Below are 21813 nucleotides of genomic sequence, written 5' to 3'. Positions count from 1 at the left end.
TACAACTCAACACTGAGACAAAACTAGCCGTATAGATTATATGAATTTACTGGAGAGCAAGACAGTGGAATAAGCGTCACTACGTCCTCGCAGGTCCCGACGCCGGGACCTTTACTACATCTGTCCCTTTGTCTAAATACCGCAAATAAAGGCAACTACTGCCACAAAATTTACCGAATCCAATGTGACTGAGCTTGAGCTATTTTGGAAAGTGAATACATATGCCACACTATACAGATTTCTTTTTTATTTGCAAAGAATTTTAAAACCATTTTTAATTTCCTTATACTCTTCAATTATTCTCTACTTTGTAAATACCACAAAAAGATAACTAAAAAGAGGAGTTTTGAAAACAAATATTTAATCTGTTTTTAGTTATGTTCCATAGAAAAATAGCAAATTAAAAGAATTTAGCATTTCAATACATTAGAATACTTCATATGTATTTCTTTCAGTAATTAAGTTAAAAAGAATTAAACTTACACATTAACCAGATTTATTACATACATAATTCAGGTTTTTATTTAATTTCTTTTGAGTTATTGGAGCAGAGCTTGCTTCCTTTTTGTTATGCAGTCATATTATAACATTTGTTTATTAAAACTCATTTGTTATTGACCTGACGGAATTTTCTAAATTCTCTGAAAAACCGAATTTCAGTTATTATTATTATTATTATTATTATTATTATTATTATTATTATTATTATTATTATTATTATTATTATTAGTTATCAAATTGAGCAGAAATAAACACTTGAAATGTATCACACACTCTATAGAATGAATCAATGGAGTAAAAAAAAAATCTTACCAAGAATTTTTGTCTAGTTTCTAGTGCAAATATGACTTGAAATAAGACAAAAATACAACTTTTCAGCAAGACAGTTAAGTTTGTTTTAACTGAATAATTCTTGAGTATAGATTTTAAAAAAGAAGAAGAACTAGTTTCACTGGCATATTCATTTCCCACTTATAACAAGACATTTTTCGTGTTTTAAGTGAAAAATCTGACAGCGGAGCAACTACGTTTTATAAATATTCAAGAAAGAAACTAACATTTCTCTTGCTGAAAAGCTACTTTTACATTATTTGTGTCTGTCTTATGTCAAGTGTGTTTGATTTAGACTAAAATAGTGGAGGCGCTACATTTTTTAATGTTTTGACATATTTAAATGTAAGAAGAAATCAAATAACTTAAATTAAAAATAAAGCATTTTTAACATATGATTTTTGAATTTGGAAACGCGTTGTATTAACTTTTGGCAGTTAAAGCTCCCCTCAGGGCGTTCCTGGTCAGTCAAACCCCGCCCACACCTCCAGCTCTCCGGGGCTGTCGCTTCGGGTCAACCGCTGGGCTTTTCTGCCGGTTCCCTCCCGAATGAGACCTCCTCCTCAGCTCAACATGAAGGAGTCGTCTGGACGTGCCGGGCAGCGTTAACGGGCCTCTTCCCCACCGGCTGCTTGAAGGGACGCGAGAGTTCGGGAGAGCAGCAAGTGTCCGTCCTGTTCGGCAGCTGCAGGTAAAAAGTTGTTCCTCCTCCTCCTTCTCAAAACCGCTTTATTCTTTTCTAACATAGATGACACCGCTATGGAAGCGATGTTTTCATGGACAACAAGTCCAACATTAAACTTTCTTCTTGTGTGCGATTATAGACATGTACTTATTTTAATATCAATGAGGTCAACAAAATCAACCGGCATTGAAGAGAACACGTGTAGTCTTAAAAGAACACACTTTTAAAAGCAAATTTCTCACGTAATTTGTGAATCCTCCAGATATTCTCTGTTTTTTTTAAATTAAATTTCAAGGTCAGATATATACTGTTCAGATTGTGTTGCCAAACAATTCAGAAGTAGAGGTGATGGCACACCCTTTAGCAAGAGGAACAGCTCCATTCACAATGTAGCCAGTGACAACATTGGCGTTGGCTTGGATTCCTTTCAGTAGCTGTCATTAGAGGTGGTGATTCTTGCAAGTCGGGCCACATACCTCAGCTACTGTTGGGGACACATGCAGGCGACTGTCTTCACCTTTGTTTGGACAGGGCACAACACCATGTGGATTAGACGTGCATCTACTAGAGCAGGGGTCCCCAAACTACGGCCCGCGGGCCGGATCCGGCCCGCCACGTCATTTGGTCCGGCCCCCTGAACAATGCCGGATCCGGCCCACCTCCTCATACCAGAGAGCATTCACTGTTTTTTTTTCATATATTGTATTTTCCGGTTTATATGTGGATTTTTCTTCAACCACCAGGGGGCTTGAGCAGATGTGAAACTAACTTTCCCTCAATGGAATATATACTAGTCAGTCTCTATCTAAAAGCGCGAATGTGTCGTCGCCCCCCCGCTTGACAGTTTCAAAGACAGAACAGCCCTCCCCCCGTCGACAGGAATTTTCTAAGGTTTCTTTCTCCAAAAACTAAGACCGGCCCCCGACCAGAGAAAGGAACAGCTATGTGGCCCTCGCAGGAAAAAGTTTGGGGACCCCTGTACTAGAGGAATTTTAAGGACGGACAGCAGGTAAGGTGAGGCGAACTGTATTTGTATAGCAATTTTCACTGGATAAAACAACATGGTGGTTAACCGCAAATCAACCATAAAACATAACGGATATCTAACATATCTCTAACTGACCTACCTCGTCTGGTTTTAGGACGAGTTCATGGAACCGTTAAAAGCCTTTGGCCAGACGATCTCAAACCACAAGAAGGGGAATATGGCTCTAACGGGTCGGTGATGTAGCTTGATCACACAAGGCTTTGAAAGTAAAGATGGAAAATTAAAAATGAATTCTAAAATGTACCGGTAGACGATCTAAAGATGTCAAAAGACAACACGAGAAGAAACAAAAGCGTCAATTATCATTTCTAATCCAACTTTGCACGCCAAAGTTCAAAGCTTTGAAATATTTCTTTGCTGAAAGAAGTAGTTTCTGGTTCAACCTCGAGAGTGGAACTCCAATGACAAGGTGGAATCAAAGATGATGCCAAGGTTGGGTGTGATGGAGGAGGCCAGTACACCAAGAAATTGTCTGATTTCCATTATTTAGTTCTCAGATGAGATAAATGTTTCTATACGTTTGACATGACTGACGCAGTTTATCAAACAGGACAAATTTAGATATTCAGGAGACTTAAAAGAGCAACGGACCTGAATATCATCAGCATATAAATGGTGAGACACATCAGGGAACTGCCTCATTATCTTGCCTAAGGTAAAAATGTATAAAAGAAAGAGAAGATGTTCCAAAACTGAGCCCTGTGGTACCACACAAGAAAGTTCTTTCAGGAAGGTAGGATTAAAACTGTTCGAGCCATATCAGATAGGTTATGTGACGTAGTTGGACTATCAATTGAGATACTGTGATCAACATTGACAAAGAAGAATTATTTCTAACAAAATTTAGTTCTATGTTCAGTCCAAACAATAAAGCTGAATCCTTTTGTGTTCATAGTTATAACATGAACTAGTTCTCAATCATTCATCACTTTTTACAAAAAAATATAGAGATCAGGGTGTCATGCATCAGTTAGCATATTGATGATGTCATCATGTACACGCTTCCAGATATGAAAACACACTCCGCTGTCCCCATGCTCTCACTTTTGAGGGTAAGTAACACTAAATTGAGCACTGTTCTCACTTCTAAGTTCTTTCCTGTATAAAAATATTAAGTTCAAAGGTCTCCATAAAATTGATGCCACTCATGATTGTGCTCCTTTGAAAAAACAAAATTTAAATTAGCTTAACAGAAACTGTCTTATGTACAAAATATTCATTACATAGCATCCAGCGTGCTAAACGGTGTAGAATCCAGAAATCCTTTACTAACTCTTTTTCCTTCATCCACAGGGTTACGGTAACAATCAGAAGTCATGTCGGCTGACATCCTGCAGGGGTTCAGCACCTTGACGCTGAGCGTCAAGCAACTCAGCCGACTCCTTCGCCTCTCTGACCTCCTCCCTTCCTCCCTGCCATCACCTTGCCCCACCGTTGCTGCCTCCCAGGTCCCCGCTCTGTTCCGAGAGCCCTACATCCTGTCGGGCTACCGCCCCATCCAGCAAGACTGGCGCTGCTACCTCTTGAGCCTCTTCCAGCGGCACAACGAAACCCTGAATGTGTGGACTCACTTGCTTGCAGCTCCAACACTGCTGTTTCTCTGGTGGGCCAACGTGGGCACCCTGGGGTACACCTCGGATGCAGCCTCCCTGCCTCTCGTCCTCTTCATGGTGTCTTCTCTCACATATCTGTGCCTCAGTGTGGCAGCTCACCTCCTGCAGTCTCATTCCGAGCGTGCGCACTACTACTTCTTCTTTTTGGACTACGTGGGTGTGGCGGTATACCAGTATGGCTGCTCACTCGGCCATTTCTTCTACTCCTCTGAGCCAGCGTGGAGAGACAGTATTGGGATGATGTTTCTGCCTGGTGCTGCCTTCTTTGGGTGGCTCTCCTGCGCCGGCTGCTGTTTTGCGAAGGCCAGGTACAGGCGGCCGTATCCACTGCAGCGTAAAATCTGCCAGCTGATCCCCACCAGCCTCGCCTACGTGCTAGATATTAGCCCCATAGCCCACCGTCTGCTCACCGTCCCCTGGTCACAGGAGGCCTCCCTCCCCTTTCACGCCCTGCAGATTGGCTCATTCATTTTGGCTGCCTTCTTCTTCTCCTGTCCAATTCCGGAGCGTTTTTTCCCCGGCCGCTGTGACTTTGTGGGCCAGGGTCATCAGGTGTTCCACCTGTTCCTGTCCCTGTGCACCGTGTTCCAGCTGGAGGCTTTGTTTCTGGACTACGCCAGGCGACGGGACGCAGTGCTGGATGTGTTTGGAGAACGGCAGCTGTGGTGGGCTTGTGTGTCCTTCCCCTGTCTCTTCATGTGTTGCATCCTCACAGCTCTTATAGCCATGAGGCACATGAACAAAATACTTCAACATGTAGAGAAGAAAAAGTGACAATCTTTTTTGCGTGTGCAGAAAGAGCCCTAGGCTCAGTGATTTCTACGAGTATTCAATCGGATGTAACTTTTAATTTATGTATTTAACAGCTTGTGTCTCTGAAGAGTGTGATTACTTTTAATATCTAAACAATAAAGCCAGCTTTAACGGAATCTGTGCTGGTCCATTTATCGGGTCATCTGAAAATTCCTGAAGGGTTTAATTAGTGAAAGAAATGCTTGGCTCAGTGTACCTCATAGTTAGCTAAGTATGGCTCAGCCAAATTTTCAACAGTGGACAATGCTCCCACTGAAATGGTTCTTGTACCAGATTGACCTAACCCCAAAAATAACTTAGATTCGTATGCACATTCACTTGAAACCAGATGTTTACTTACACTGAATAAAAAGACACATCCACTTTTTTCCCCTCACTGTCTGCAGTTAAATCGGATCAACGTTTGGTCTGATTTAAGTTAAAATTTGGAAGATTATTTGGCTGGATGCTAAAGGTCATTGCCCATTTGGAAGACCAATGTCCACCAATTCTTTTACTTCCTGGTTGACGTCTTTCAATGTTGCTTTAATATCTCAAAATAATGTTCCTTTCTCATGACGCCATCTGTGATTTGGTACATGATATGAAAGCACCAGTTCCTCCTGCAGCCGTTGTGATGTTGTTCCAAGGCTTATAAGGGAGTTACATCGTTACTTTTTTTCCCAAATGTAACAAAGGTCATCATGGCCAAACAGTTCCACTTTAGTTTCTTCACCTTGCATAGAGGGGTGTGTTCCTTTCCAGATCAAGTCCAGTCAACTATATGTACCACAGGTGGATTCCGTTTAAGTTGTGGAAACATGTATTTTGAACTTCTCTGGCAAATCCCTTGAATACTTATGTAAATGTTAATTCTTGGTGGAGTTTTGCAAAACACACAAAAGAATTATACATTGTCATAATGTTGCACTTAAGTGTTGAATTTTGAGGAAAGAAATTGAATTTAAAACAACTTGGAATAACGCTGCAACATTAAAAGTGCAAAAAAGTGAAGCGTTGAGAGTACTTTCCATTTGCACTGCATATCTGGTAAATCATGTCTGTCTTTATCCTCTCTGAAGACCCAATGATGACATATGTTAAGTCTATCACTTCAAAAACACAAAATCTTACCAAGTATTTTTGTCTAGTTTCTACTGCAAATAACTTAGTGCACTTGGAAAAAAGACAAAACTAACTTACAAGTAACTTTTCAGCAAGAAACAGGAGCTTGATTCAAGTACATAATTCCTTAATTAGGATGAAAAAGCACTTATGGGAAAAATGTGTTGATAAGTGAAATAATCTGCCAATGGAACAAGTACTTTTTCCTCAATATTAAGGAATTGACTTAAAATAAGCTCCTATATCTCGCTGAAAAGTTACTTGTAAGTTAGTTTTGTCTCATTTCAAGCGTATTAAGATGTTTGCACTAGAAACTAAGCAAAAATACTTAAGATCTACAAGATAATGCCTTTTAAGAGTTCTTGATTACACGCTCTGCAAGTGGGAGAGAACATGAGCTCCACAGCATAACAAAGCCTCCTCTATACTTGCCAATGGACATTGAGGTGCTTTTCTGTGTATTCTTTAGGTTTCACACCAAACTCAGCTGAAAAGATCAATCAGTCTCTCACTAAAAGCAAAAGGTTCCAGCTAAAGCACCAGCAGCATTTAGCAAACTCCTGCTTTACATTTGTGTGATGGTAACGTTTGTTTTCATTCATCACTCCCAGTTTGGATTGTTGTCATGGAGACTTGGTAACCAAAAGATACCACTCTTTGCTGCAGTTCTCCAACAATGAACTGTGGAGAATCCCTGCTCACTCCATATGGTGCCAAGATAAAATGTGTTTGTGTCCAGCTTAGTGGCCGGTGGCTAAAAGGAGTGGCTGTCTGTGCCAAGCCATGTTTATACCCCAGGGAAAGAGGAAGTCATGGATTACGAAGTAGAAATTTAAAATCAACTAATAAAACAAAGTACAACTTAAAGTGTGCTTCACTTACATTAAAGGACCCAAACAGTCAAATAAACCAGCCCTCATAGGGCAAAAGGGGTGAGTAAGGAAGAGGGGGGTTTGCTTTTATTGTATATACAATTCAAGAAACTGGCTTATCCAAGTGTTTAGCATTGGCCAAACTTTTAATACTCCCTTGCTCTTGTTGCCACAAGCAGAAAGAAAGTACAGAGTGAGAGAGCAAATCTGGATTATTGCATTCAGCAAAGTGGCCAAACCAGAATCAGGGGTTTAGGTGAACAAAGGGGCTCATTTATCCTAAATGCAGACTGATTGAAGGCTCATTGGCATATCGGCCCTTCAAGTAGGTGAAATGCCCGACCTGACCAGGCTTCTAAAAAATGTGTGGGCAGGAAAGGTCACCAGGGTCACGCACTTTGTTGCATTGTGCAACAAGAAAGCAAGGCAAGTATATTCACTGGTCAGAGAATCTTGACATTCTATCATGTTACATGAACCTTGAGCGCTCATGTACTGATGTAAAACAGAGGAAGATCTTTGTTACCTTGTCAGTAAAATGGGCTGACTGGCTTTCTGTGTTGTTCTACCAGGTGTTTGCTGGGTGGGACTTTCTGTCTCTTAAGCCACCCTGACGTAGGAGCCACACCTTTAGTTCCCAGTATGTGGAGTAAATTCTGCGGTGACAGGTTTCAGGGCCAACCCAGGGATCAGAACTCCTTCCAAAGAAAACACCCTGATTGAGGGATGTCACTAAACTTTGTCAGTGCCGTGCATTTGATTTACAACTGAAGGCAAATATGTGAAATATTCTTATTTTAAGCCTTTGTTTGACTCTTCCCCCAGGCTAAATAACCTTATAAATTCACGTGTGCAGTTGTGTAAACTTTGGAGAAAGTTTGTTGTTCCTGCTGTTTTCCCCCCGCCCCCCAGCAAACTGGCTGTGTTAAGTTTTATCTGTGAGTATCAGATTTCACTGTGAGCAAATTCTAAGTAGCGCTTTATTAATAAATGGGTTTTTACTTGAGATTCAAAGGGTTCAGCATTAATTGAGGTTTTCCTGGAGTGGGCGAATGAACCCTGTGGATTCATGCACCCAAGCAGTAATCCTATTTTCCTCTGCAAACAAAGAGAAGTTATTTGTTTGCTGGTTTCCTGTTTGCACAAATCAGGCTTTCAGGACAGCAGTCCAAATATGTGAAATTGGCCATGATTTTCCTCCATATCCTGTGCTGTGGGAGAGTGGCTGCTGATTTTCCTTTGCACACGCAGACATTGTTCAGACATCACTCAGACATGGGTTGTATCTTCAGCAGATTATATAATAGTGAAAAGATGAGTGTTTGTGAGTGTGTGTTTGTGTGTGTGGGGGGAACCATTGCACCAATAGACACAAAATCAATACACAAACATTATATTACAGCAAACATTTTGTGGTTGATTGATCACAAAACAACCACAAACTTGTGAACGTGGTTTTCATTAGTTTGGGCTAGCATATGAAAGTATCCACACCGTGTTTCATTTGTTTCTGCCTCACATACACTACATTGCCAAAAATGAAGGGTCAGGACTCAGGTTCCTCTACTAGCCTGTATCTTTACAGTTCAGCTATATGCATTCAAATTATTCTTAAGGCCTTTTCTCCTGAAATTCATCCCAACTTCACTTTCTTTAGCTAGGCTAATATTTGGTGAAACCTTGTCCTGCCAAAAGTCACATCTAGCGGTGCACACTAAAATGATTAACACTACTGCAACCTTCTTCCTGGCTCTGATTGGTTGTTTCCTAGTTGTGTTTCTGCAGATGGCAGTAGGACCACAAGGAGGCACCAAAGGAGCTTGATGTTTTCACAGATCGTCTGTCTGATATTCTACTGTCAGGACATAGTGACAGGTTTAACCAATATGTAAAAAAAAATATATATCTATATTTTATTTTATAAAAGTTACCTACTGTAGTGGAGACTCTGGACGCCATCGTCAAGTCAGAGTCTTGGGAATTTGTTTTCAGGTTTATGGAAGGAAGCAGGAAAAAGTGAGTGAAAGGTCAGATTTGTGTTGGTGGTATGCAGCTGGAGGCTTCTGCTTACATGACCTCTTCTTTAAGAAAAAGGAAGACTGTCTGCAGACAGGACAATTATGTATCTGGCCACTGTGTTGGTCTGTAGGGGTCTTCTTTCAAACTGGAAAACCTTCTATGTTCAATACAATTTTGGAAATTTGTTGGTTTAGTATTGCTCTCACTTTAAATGTCAAATATTGAGAATGCACATCACACCAAAAGCTTCCTTTTTAATGTTTGCCCCTCATATAAAGTCCTTTCTACGTTGGTATGAAGAAAGTTTGATTTTTCAACTGTTTGCAGTAAGTAGAGTTCTAAAGAAAAAAAAAAAGAAATAATCTGAATGAAAATTCAAACACGGTTGAAGAAATTCTTAAACATTTCCTTTACTAGTTTTACAGATCAGTCCTATTTGCGAAAACTCAACATAAACGTCAGAAAATCTCTATTCTAGTAACTTCTGCTGGAAGTGTCTTTTTCTGCCGAGTTAGGAAATAGCAGAAAAACGTCCACATACCTGGCATACTTGTGCAGGAGTGGCTCGGGTTATTCACTCTGCTACTGTAGTCAGATGGTATGTCACCTAATACACCCACAAACCAACTAAAAGAAAACCCTGCGCACATTTATGTGCAGAAGTGTCTCCCTGATCTCACCATAACATGACGTCACCTGGTATTAATCGAGACAGATGCCTGAATTCTTTAAATCGATGGACAGCGCTGAAACCGCTCTAATCCAATCAGACCCGGGTTCCACTCCATGTCCAGAACAAAGATCCCATTTTTTTCTGTAATACTTTCCTTGTGAGAATAATTTGAGCAGCTCAACTTCCTCCATCAGAGAGGGGGAGAAAAAAAAACAGCCGCAAAGAATTTTGAATGTGTTTACTGAATATTTAGAAAAGCCTTTTCACAACAAAGCGACGTAAATATGTGAAAACGTACAATAAGATGTGTTGGAGCTCTGACTCCAGTCCCCCAAACTCACAATCATCTAAAAAGGCTGCAGATATCCCGGCCTCTTGTTGACCTTTTTCTACTCCACTTTTTCCTTCCACTTAACTTTCCATTTACGTGCTTAGACACATCTTCCTTTCAACGTCAATTCTCTTTTACAATGATGTTTTGTGGCTTGCACTCCTTGTAGGGCACAAGTGTCAAACTAAAGGCCTGCAGGCCAAATCCGACCTGCCACAGTTATTCATGTGGCTCAGATATTATTTTATCAATCTAATCAAATCAGTGTTTATTTGTATTGTGAAGAATTATGTTCAATGTGAAAGGCTGTTCAGAAATACAGAGACTATGCTTTAACAGTGTGTTGTATCTATGGATTTCTAGATTAAAAATCTTTTTCTATTGGTCGTATCATATGTAATATTCTAAATTTACTGAGAAACTGACGATTAAACAGTTATCAAAATAAACAAGCGCATAAAATACAACACTGTGGTTTTATTTAACTTCGTTTAATTAAAATTACTTAATGAAATGAACTTTTTGATGATATTTAATTGCACTTTTATTTGAGCCCTTTTTCTGCAAACACACTTTATATATGAACATGTACATCTGAGACAGTGAATGGTATGATGAAAACAATGCCATACTGTTATTATTTTAATAAAATGTTTATTTTAAACAAGTAAAATGTCAGAGAAAAAATAAAATAATTAAGAAAACAAAAATATATGCATTATAATAATAAAACATAGAAAACCTCCATTGCCAGTTTTGAAAAGGAGTGAGACAAAGCTTACCTCTAGTCTGACATTAAACATATTGATCTTATTTTTACTCATGTCACAAATTCCCATATTTCATCTACACAATTAATTTATTATTATGAAGTCTACACTATGCTTACTACCTACACTTTCCCGTAAGATATCCATACAGCTTCAGCTTTACCAAAACAACCAAAAACAAAATCTCTTCCTGTTGTTTCTTTTTTTTCTTTTTTTACCTGCAGTGCTGTTATCTGCTGCTAGGGGGAGGTGTTGTGTGAGTTAGTGTGTGTGTCCATTTTTACTGAGCGCTCATTTGCATTAAATCAACATATTTCCATAAGCAACAGCATGCACGTGGGTTAGCATCTAGCAGCCGAGTAACTTTACTGTTTTTCCTTTAAAACCTAATACTTCAGCAGCCATCTTAAATATTCCATTGATCGGCCTGTAACGTAACTGTGCCAGAAATTTTTGGCGTGACAAAGGAAAAGACGCATTCCTGCATTCCTTCCTTGGGGCCCCGCCGGCATGACAAGGTACCAAGGCACCAAGGCATCCGTCTGTGGATGCAATCGAGATGTGATAGTGCAGACAATGAGTGACCTCTGGGCTTCTGTCAGCACCTCCTTCATAGCAGACAGGATGCCAGAGAGCACAGTCCCTCCCTCACCTGTGCGCCGAGAGCCGTGAGCCATTTAAAGCTGGGCAGGTGCATGACTGACACAGTTGGTGGAACAGCTACGCCTGAGCTTCACCACAGCCGAGCCGAAAACAATGTAAGTTAGTTGAATTTATTTATTTATTATGATTTTTTTGTATGCTTGGTCATTTACTTGTTCTTTAAAATGTTGTCTGCTAAGTTTTGGCCTTCAAAGTGTCAAATTTTCACCTGAAATTTACATGAAAAATGTTTATTTTATTTTCTTTAGTAGATTGGTAACTACTAAAAAGTCTACTATGCAGTCCTCCGGATAAGCTATTTTAGGAACCAGGGTTAAAAAAGCTTAATATGCTTGTATTGTATGGCATTAGTGAACTTGACGGAGAGCACATAACTTTACATATTTAGACATAACTATGGCCTGTTTTTGCTTGGCAAACTGACATTGTTCTACTGTATCGGTGTCAGACGATGGCCCCGATAGGGATGGATAGCGTTATGAGCTGGGTTTCATCCCCGGAAGTTGCCATCATCTCTTCAGTCGCCTTCCTCGTGCTCAGCATCACTCTTCTCGCCCTCTGTACCAATTGCAACAGGTGAGAGGACACACTTTTTTTTTTCTTTTAAAGTAAATTCAGCTCCAATCAGTTTTTGTTAAGTCAAGTCTGGTTTCCTCTTGTTCCATGTTAAATAAATGGGACTCATTAAGTCCATGCTTTGCTGCCACGTCGCGCCGCTGGAATTTCAGGAATTAAAACCGCGTCAGCGAATAAACGATTAATTGAGACCAAGAAGTTTCTGTTTGGGGCGGCACACATTGCTGGTGATTCACGTTGTCTGTTCCGAAAGGGCTTTATAATTATCATCCAGTTTGTGTGAAAACACGGCAGAGAGAGACTCGTCCGACCTGACAGGTGGTTTTGGGTGAAGGGCGTCGCCGGGTTATGTAGAAAGCATGATGGAGGTAACCGGGCCAAACGGGTTGGGCTTGGAGCCACCATTGTCCTGATTGGATCTGTGTATGTAATTGTGAGAGTTACACAAGCCTCACACACATCTGTGTACATCCACGTGTTTCTTTGAATTAGTGTCAAACCAACCAGAGAGAAAAAGAGGAAGAAAAATTGAATGCTATTTTTTTCTGCTGCATGTTCCTGAATGTTCTGCTGACTGGTGTCTTTTTTTAAAGAAAAGAATAGCTATTAAACTAAAGAAATCAACTGATTGAAATATGTCACAAAAACGCAGAGTGCCTATTTAGTTGAAGCCAAAACCTTGTTAGTGTTGTGTAGTTATTTAACAGAAAAGACATAAGGCACATCCTACGCAGTGAGGTTTTGTTAAAAGACTATAAGATTATAAGCCATATTTAACATCTCCACCCCAGAAGATAACCCACTTCGCATCTTCATTTGGTGTAAACCTATATTAGCCTGAAGCTAATAGCTAACCCAGAGGAGAACAAGACCAATACGGGCCTCTTTTATTTTAAACCAACTTCTCCCTTAAAAACATTGCAGCATTATCAAGAAGATTTTATGAACCAATAAACTGTTGTACTGGGTGGTTAATTATAGGGATGTCAATCATTATTTTAATGGGAGACGGAGTTGCACCGCTGATATATGTCTGAGTGAAGCAAAGACTGACAATCGAACACATTTCTAATGAAAACTACTGTTTAATGTGAAAGTAAGACCATGTAAAAAACAAAAATGGATGGGTCTTTTGACAGCTTTATTTATTTATTTATTTTGTTAGGTAGTAACTATGAACAGAGACGCTACATATTCTGTCTAGCAGAGGCCACTAAACAGAGTAACTTCTGCCTTGAAAGGGCTCTAATCTCCAAAGTGTCATAAATGCAAATGCTGTTTATTAAAGCCTATAAATCTCTGCAGCATTTACACTGGTCTATGGAACCTGTCTGGTGACATGGCAGAAGGAAAAAACATCGCAGCCACAACTTAGTAACTTGTGGAGACAACTTGTTTACTTTGTGGGAACGACTTAATTATCATGGTTAGAAGTAATTATAGCCATGGCCACAACTTAGACAGGTTGTGTTCATGAGACAAGTCGTGGCCATGAGTTAAGACACGGGCACGAACTAACCAAGTCATTAAACCAGTAGTGTGCCAAATAGCACTGGGACTAGGCCCTAGATATTTCAGCTTTCCAAGTTACATTGACTTTCCAATTTTTTGGATATGCTTTACAAAAAACAAATCTATGAATTGGCTGATTTTCCACAAATACTGAACTGCGGATAGGCATGGCCTCATTGTAGTAGTCTTATGTAAATGTGGCAATAATTTATAGGTTTTAAAATCATGTTTTCATGATCCAGTTTGACTTTTCCTTTTGTTTTTTTAAACTGGAGTTGTCTAAAGGTAAAAGTGTTCTGGTCTTTTAAGAAGCAGCGATTGCTTAGGTTAAATAAACTTGTAAGGAGGAAAAGGTTTGCAAATGAAAAAACCTGTGTATCTTAAAAGGGCCATATTATGTAAAGTTGACGTCATACTATAAAGTTATTCATCAATTTGTCTTTCGAAATGTTTTGAGTTGATTCTAAAGAACAGGGACGTTATCCAAACAAGTGAAGAAGACTTAAAGAAAGGCTTTCCTTTCAGGTCCTTGAGAGTAGCAGAGCAACTGTCCTGCATGTTACAAAAAAGTCAAAAGTTGGAGCTTCATGATATCTTGGGGATGATGGTTCGTTCTGGCAGAAGCGATGGCAGCCTGAAACAGCTGACTGAGTAATTCACCCCAGGCTCGGCATGGCATCGACACAAGCAGGGATGAACAGTTCAGTGCACTGGAATGGTGGAAGGGCAGTGAAGCGGGAGTGGCCGAGCGCCGCAGCGGGGCGATGGCTATCACAGGTACACAGATTTATGACAAAGAGCAGGTTGTGAACAAGGGAAGCCAGACTTACAGGTGAAAATAAAGGCGATAAATGCTCCCAGCTTTAAGCTATAAATCAACATTTCACAGGTAAATAATTCATCATTCACAGACAGTGAGCATAAAGTGGATGATGAAAATGTCTTCATGTCACCTGGTGATCTATGATGTTTTCTCCTGCATCCACAGGGGCGGCAGCGGCTATGACGTGAATGGTACGATGGTATGAGCTCCCTCCAATATTTATTTAATCATTCTGTCTTTCTGCCGTCACGTTTCCCTTCATCGCTCTGTCCATTAGTCTCCAGAGAAGCTCTGGATGCAAGTTGTATCCATTGCAGTGCATTAGAAGCAATTAGTGGCTGATTATCAGCAATCAGTCAGAACACGGACGAGGTTTGGAAACTGAGGCTGCTGCTAGTCCCATAAGTTCTAAACCTCACAAAGTCATCAAAAATTGAAGATGGAGTTGACCAAGAGAAAATCTGACATGAGTTAGTAAAACAGCATCAGAAGCACTGAAGATCATTTTCTGTGCCAGACTAATACTTCTGTAGATCTGAATTATTTATTTGGAAATTACCAAATTTTTCTTACTATTTTTCATTACACACACACACACACACATATATATATATGTGTGTGTGTGTGTGTGTGTGTGCGTGTGTGTGTGTGTGTGTGTGTGTGTGCATATAGTATACAGTATGCGAGTACAGTGGCTGATTAGGGCCCCCGCACCACCAGGGGGCCCCAAGAGTAAGGAGTTAGCATGTTGAAAACAACATATATATATTTTTAAATTGAATAATACGAACTAAATTCTATTGCACATGCTATTTTATAGTTGGTACACATGCAATAGATTAATCTGTTATGTTGTTGGCAGCTTCCACTATTCAGGAAATGTAAGATGTCAAACTTGTTAACTAGTTTACTATAAAGTCAATGTTTGTTGGCTGATGTTACTTTCAAACAGTTAAAATAACATGGGTTGTCCCACATGACGCTCTGCTTCAGCCCCCCAAAAGACTTGTGTGTTTATCTATGCAAGTATTGTATATATACATTTTATTTCATTTCTGTTCATAGAACCACAAACAAGAACTTTAAATGCGACAACTAATAAATTACATGGATCAAATAAATAAATGACATTATTGCAAACTAGTTCATATAATTTGGTTTTTGTAAAGCTAATATATATAAATAAATAATGTATTTTTCCTGCACACGAAAACACAACAATTACCATGAATGAATGAATAAGTTAAATGTGACCACAAAGGGATTGTTATAAATCTCACTAAAAACTAGATCAACTCTAACTGGCACATTAAGAATGGGGAACATTCATGACACCATTTAAACTGTCATAGTTAGAATTTACTGAATTATTAAAAATGTGTTTTTGGATTTATATTTATACTGAACACCACAATAATTCAAAGGAAGCACCTGATTGGACCCACAGCGCTTCCACTGGTCGTAAAAAGAAACTACTCCACTGTCAATTCTGATTTGATGTGTTTTGTATGGAGGCCATTTATTAACAATTAATGTTACTTACACATGTCATTAATTTGTTGCAGACAATTTATTAAATATATTCAGTGTAAGAAACAGACATCAAATATTAAAGCTTTTACTGGCTGCAGTCTGCAACACATCAAAAGTGGATTTTGTCTGTCTGGATTACACATCCAGGGTACTGACGCAGTTCTGGTCAAAACCACTGATCTAATCTAATCAAATGCCGGACTCAATTTCTCAAAGTGCAATGGCAAGTTCTTTCATATTTTACCGTAGAACAGAAACGTTTATAAAAAAGAAATGCTGAGATTATATATGCTTTTGGCATAAAAAACAAAACCTTATGAAGCACTTATTTCATTAGGGTATTTAATTTATATAATTAGGACATATCCATATAAATGATCAAATCTGTGGGGTGTGGAACCTAAAACTGACGGTTCTTTCTGTTCACCAAGACTATCTACGATCAAGCTATCACTTTTGCATCACATTTTGTTGTTTCCAATTCCACACTGAGGTGTGGCACTACTGAGATAGATCACCATCGCAAATGGTGATCTATCTGAGCAGAAAGCAGGAAATATAGCCCAAATACTGGCTGCTTAGAGCTGACCAATAAAACAGAATTTAGGAAACTTCAGTACAGCTTAAGAGTTTGACGCATTGACTGAAGGAAGTGGGAGTACTGACGACTCCCAGGCAATGACAACAAGGGCAAAATATTGTAAATTCCAAAATCACCACAAACAAAACGACAAATTAATGTGCTTCATAATCTCAGAGGAGCGACATCCGCCCACACGGAGAGACGGATATAGTTTTATCAGATGTTCCTCTACCTTGAAATATCAGCTGTACATTGGACAACACATGCCTGAACCGAGAGGGAAACTGAGATCAATGCCTCCACACAGGAAAAACCTCCACTGATTGCGCGGAGGTATTTGGTTCCTCTCGGGTTGTTGTTACTTTCATGCGCTGTGGTCAGTGACCTTACTCTACAAGCTTGAACTGGAGGCGTTGCCGCTTGCAAGGCATGAAGGAAGCTCTGAAATGTTGCAAGACTCTCTCATCGTCCTGGATCTGTTATGTAACCTGACAGGCTGACAGACTGCAGGCGGATGTAAAATAAAATCTCAATAGGCTAGTAAGTAACTGGAGAGGAGAAGCTGGTGTTCTCACAGACCTGAAGACTGAGTTGCTCATTTCTTGTTTTGTGAACTTCAAAACAAAGACCGTTCAGCAATCTTCCCTTGACCATTCCACTGCATCTGTCTTTATTTAAGATCATGTTACTGATAGAAAGTCAAATCTCATCATTTTCTGCTTTCAGTCATTTATTGTTATTAAATCCTCAGGGAACCTTCTGGGGGTTAACAGCCAAATTCAGATGAAACAGATAAGATTGATTATTAAAAATTTAATCTGAGAAAGAGAAATTGCTGGTGACCAGTCAAGCATTATTGCGGTGCATTCCAAGTGGGAGGTGCACAATAACAAGATGTAGATCTTCTCAACCCTGAAGAAATGTTTGGAAGGTGTTGGAACAGAGCCATGTTTGAGAAAAGGTGTAATAATTATTACCATTCTAGAAAAGCAGGAATGACAGAGTCAGAGGGATGTTTTCTAGATTTGGTTTGTAAGTCAATATGTAAAAGTTCTGATCTCTGGCAAATAAAAGATGAAGTTGGGCTGTCTTTCATACAATACACAACTGTGAGTTTCACCCAAATCTGAAGTGAGAAATCTTTAAGCAGGGAAACATTTAGTCCTTTTAGTTTCCTTTTTATACCACCACTGGTTTCAAATAAAAAAGTTGTGAGCTGGAGTAAAGCTGTTCAAAATATATGTAATGACTATTCAAAGCTATTCTGGGTACACACTCTATTTTTATTAGTTTTTAAACCTTCTGTGTGTTTCTCTGTGGCAGCGTAATGGAAGAACCAATGGGAGCACAAAATCAGGAGGAGGTATGTTTGCTCTAAAATGGAAAGATGTTTAACACAGAAATGTGAAGCCACGTGTCAAAAGATCTCACAATTTCCTTCTAATTTTTCAGAACAAGATTTTGAAGTCACGACAGGATGGAGATCTCACACATTGCCACCAAACACCCTGGAAAGTTCTGAAACATCAGCCAACGAGCCAGCCAACGAGCCAGCCACAGTTTCAACTGGACAGTAATGTCACAAGCTCACAACAAGAAAACGCCATTCGCAAGACAAGGACTATCATATCATGTTCAACATCCAGTTTTCCTAACTTGACATTGTACCAAACGGACAGATGGATGGAAATGGGGCAGAAGACCAAACTTGGAACCACCTTTTCTCTCATTGTCACAGGAATTTACTTATCTATATAAAAGCATTCCTTTGTTATCTGTGGACTATGAAGTTGTGTGAAAGTTCATTTTCCATCAGCAATATTCTGCTACTTAAGGTGATCAGAAAATACTAGGTTTCTCTTATTTACCTATGCAGCTACATAGTTAGCACATCACATTCAAAACTTGTAAAACAGTTTCAAGCATGAGCAGTAAAAAGTAGCATACCCCTTTATAGCTTGCATGTACTTGTATAAAACTAGTTAGGATATGTCTTTTAGTCATATTTTCTGTTTGGTGCTATCTGCTAATTTGAATGTTTGCTATCACATTCAAAATAATTACTTTTAATTGTGATACTTGTTCAGTACAGTAAGCTGATTGTTTTTAATTTTTATACCCTCATCGTGTGTCTGTTCATCAATTCAATGAATTAGGACTAGATTCATACTCAAAACAGTAGCATACATAATTTGATCACCAGTCAAGCCTGATAGCCTTGGAGGGGTTTCAACATGTCAAAAAACTGCAGTCTGAATAAAAAATCTACCACATGCCATAGATGCAATGACGTTACTCTCATGCAGTCCTATGCAAACCCTCTGTCTATGCTGATGAAGGTTCACTCAACCTAGGGTGAAAGATGCTTGAACCTAAAGTAAAACTGATGGCATGATGTACTTTCTGACTAATTCATCTAATAAATATTTCAGAAATTGGGACCACTAAACGCTAGAGCATTGACCCCACACTGTCAGGGCAGAATACTGTGTAATCTATATCCCTAATTCTGATAAATCTGCACTACAAAGAGCACAACAAAAGTGACGCAAATAGTTCAAAAGCATGACAAGGTTTGATATTACTGAAAAACCTCTTTGTTTCTTCACAAGACCTTCGTAATGTCTTTTTCAAATGTGGAACCGTATGGTAAGACTGAAAACGGTGTGACAGTATTTGTTTAGATACTGTCACACTGAGTCTCCATAATTCTCCAGTAACAAAAATTTTTCCAGCTTTACAACATAAATATATTTACTGTTTGGTACAGAAACTACCCTTGATTTATTGTTTCCTCAGCTGAATTTATTTACAGCTTCAAGTTGGATTTTGCATGTTTTTGTTCCTTTTTGGACAACCATACCACCATCATCTTGCTCCTGATGGTGGTGGTGTGATGTTTCTTTTCTTACCAAATATTTTTCTTGCCTGTTGAAGTGCTTAACTCTCGGTGAGAGATTTCTCTTGTACTATTCTTTTTATGAATTTTTATCTATTTTATTACTTTCTTCCTGTTCCAGTGGTTGAACAGTCTCCGTTCTGGCTAGGTGATGCATGTGAGGTTTTAGCTAAATTATGACCTGTAATGTAAACACTGCAGCTGATTTTGGTAGGAGAGGCACCAGGGACTTCGTAGAATTCAAATAAAACTGCCTGAAAGCAGGGTGGAGTCGTCATTCTTGTAATGCCTGTTGTCATGCCATCCGTTACCATATAAATCAACTGACCTGTTCAAATACCACAGGCCCAAATAAAAGGCATGTTTGTCATTGAGCCTGCTTTTCCTGCCACGGTTCATTAAAGGCTGTGAAAACCCATTCTGTTCCATATTTGTGCTTTTTGTAGGGATATCATGGAGGAAGGGCAAAAGTGGTTAGTAGAGGGTTGGGTGACCAGACTTACTAATCTGAATTGGTTCAGGGTTTTGAGACATGACTTTTTTTTTTGAGGATTAGTTTATCATAGTTAATTCCAGACAAAACCCTGAATGTGGGTTTTAGTTCTGTGTCTGTCATTGCCCCTTGCATGTCGTCAGTTAGCTTAATTTTGTTGATCTCCTTGTTACCACCATGTCATTGCTGTTACTGATCACTCAGCTGTAATCACACCCTCCACTAATCCAGTAACCACCCTCCCAGACTGTTTACTGCTCTGTCTTCTTAGTTATCTATCAGAACTGCTTTGTGTATTTGTTTCAATCTCAGATTAAATTTGTTAGTATTTTTTATTTTATTTTTTTATCTGGATCTTTGAGATGTGGCAGTGATATTTAATATAAAATGTTTGGTTTCCATATCAACCTGCCCCTGGTCATTTTCTGGCAGCTCATCACAGCTGTATAAGCACATAACCAAAATGCAGTTATTTTCAACGTTAGTTCAGATATACTTGCTCAAAAGTTTGCTAGCTTAAATGTTTTAGCAACATTCTTGCTTGTATGCAGACGTTCTTCCAGGGTTACGTGGCTCTGATTCTTTAAACCAATCCCACACATCTAATAATGTAAATTATCTCCAAATTGCACCTTAGCTTACCTGTGTTCATCTGTGAGCTTAAGTTGACTTGTAAGACGGGATCTATCTATCCATATATTTTCTGTAATTAGTATGTAGTGCTACAGCATCTCCCAGCAATAAGTAAGGAAGGTCACCAGTTAGCATTTTCAACAGTTTGTGGAATTAACTGTATTATGATGTATTAGGGCCATTGTAGACAAAAATATGAGTACATTTCTGCCTAAACACTCAGAAATTTTTAGATTAATCAGAATTTTTCTAGAAAAAAACGAGGAATTTCTGAGTTTCAAGCATCAAATATTTTTGATTTGTAAATTTCGGCTTTTGAAACCACAAAATTTCCAAGTTTTTTCTAGAAATTTAACTAACTTTTTGGAGCTCAGAAATTTGTGATGGACTGGCAACCTGTCCAGGGTGACCCCGCCTCACCCATTTACAGCTGGACCAGCAACCCTGTTGGCCCCACAAGGGACAAGCATGTGAGATAATGGATGGATGGAGCCCAGAAATTTCCTTGTTTTTTCTAGAAGATTTCTGAGATTAATCTCAACATTTCTGAATATGCCCTCGTATTAATTATAAAAAAAACAACAACTTGTGTTGATTTCCTGACTTATTGCAATGCAAACAAATTGCCCACATGTCAGGAGCAATGCTTTTCAACCCTGGTTTAGAAGGCACACTGCCCTGCTTTACCACTTGATTCAGATGAGTAGAGTTCAGCAAACACCTCTTAATCATCAGTTGAAATCAGGGTTGTTGAAAAAAACACCAATATTTATGACACGTGGTTTTCAGAGGTGATGCCATGAAGCTTAAGATGCTTCACTCTCTACTTTATGGTCCAGATATCTCCTTGGACTGCAGGTTTGTTTCTGCAGGAAGGACACGGTGCTGCACCTCATTCCTTTCCTGACCTCTTTGTGTGTTACATACATCCCAACATGCTATTCTCCACCTCTTTTTCCACACCCTCTCTTTTTTTCCAGGAAAGACCAGTAGGGTAGGGACGGGTGGATCTGGGGCCAATGGAGGCCACAGGCAGCCTTTGATGTGTTTTGTTGACAGGAATGCTCATTAGGTAAAAAACATTTTTAACAATAAAGGCCTGAAGACCTAACCAATCTCTGCAACTCATTCTGCTACTACATCTTTAAAACAAACAAAAAAACATTTTGATTCTCTTATTTTGCAAACAAAATGACCAAGCTATGTTTAAGGTGTTGTGTTTTATCCCAACAAGGAGCTAGATATTTGATATCTAAATGTGTTAGTTGCAGAATAGGAGGCAGATGGAGTGAATGCATTTATATATCATTGGAAACTGTCTCAGGACTACTGCAGAAGC

At 39.2% G+C, this 21813-nt stretch overlaps 2 protein-coding genes across 2 annotated transcripts; both read left to right on the top strand.

The window, feature by feature from the left end:
• The first annotated feature begins 1299 nt into the window (after positions 1-1299).
• On the top strand, positions 1300-5106 carry paqr8 (progestin and adipoQ receptor family member VIII). The gene is made up of 2 exons (XM_014973905.2): positions 1300-1522; positions 3858-5106. The coding sequence occupies exon 2, from the start codon at positions 3881-3883 to the stop codon at positions 4949-4951; it is 1071 nt and encodes a 356-aa protein (XP_014829391.2). The 5' UTR covers positions 1300-1522; positions 3858-3880; the 3' UTR covers positions 4952-5106.
• Positions 5107-11367: 6261 nt separating this feature from the next.
• LOC148153011 (uncharacterized) lies at positions 11368-19766 on the top strand. The gene is made up of 5 exons (XM_088001970.1): positions 11368-11517; positions 11871-11998; positions 14499-14532; positions 17773-17812; positions 17902-19766. Exons 1-5 carry the CDS (start codon positions 11455-11457, stop codon positions 18024-18026), a joined length of 390 nt encoding a protein of 129 aa, XP_087858096.1. The 5' UTR covers positions 11368-11454; the 3' UTR covers positions 18027-19766.
• The last annotated feature ends 2047 nt before the right edge of the window (positions 19767-21813 follow it).

The sequence above is a fragment of the Poecilia mexicana genome, unplaced genomic scaffold, assembly GCF_051168715.1.
Source record: "Poecilia mexicana isolate PSO_F unplaced genomic scaffold, ASM5116871v1 scaffold_21, whole genome shotgun sequence".
Lineage (NCBI taxonomy): Eukaryota > Metazoa > Chordata > Actinopteri > Cyprinodontiformes > Poeciliidae > Poecilia > Poecilia mexicana.
This window is presented reverse-complemented; position numbering and strand designations above follow the sequence as displayed.

Bases quoted from the DNA above. Each gene is read 5' to 3' on its own strand.
- paqr8 (XM_014973905.2), top strand. From the start codon at position 3,881: ATGTCGGCTGACATCCTGCAGGGGTTCAGCACCTTGACGCTGAGCGTC.
- LOC148153011 (XM_088001970.1), top strand. From the start codon at position 11,455: ATGACTGACACAGTTGGTGGAACAGCTACGCCTGAGCTTCACCACAGC. The intron at 14,533-17,772 runs GTATGAGCTCCC...TCTCTGTGGCAG, and splicing joins ATGACGTGAATGGTACGATG to CGTAATGGAAGAACCAATGG. The intron at 17,813-17,901 runs GTATGTTTGCTC...CTAATTTTTCAG, and splicing joins GAGCACAAAATCAGGAGGAG to AACAAGATTTTGAAGTCACG.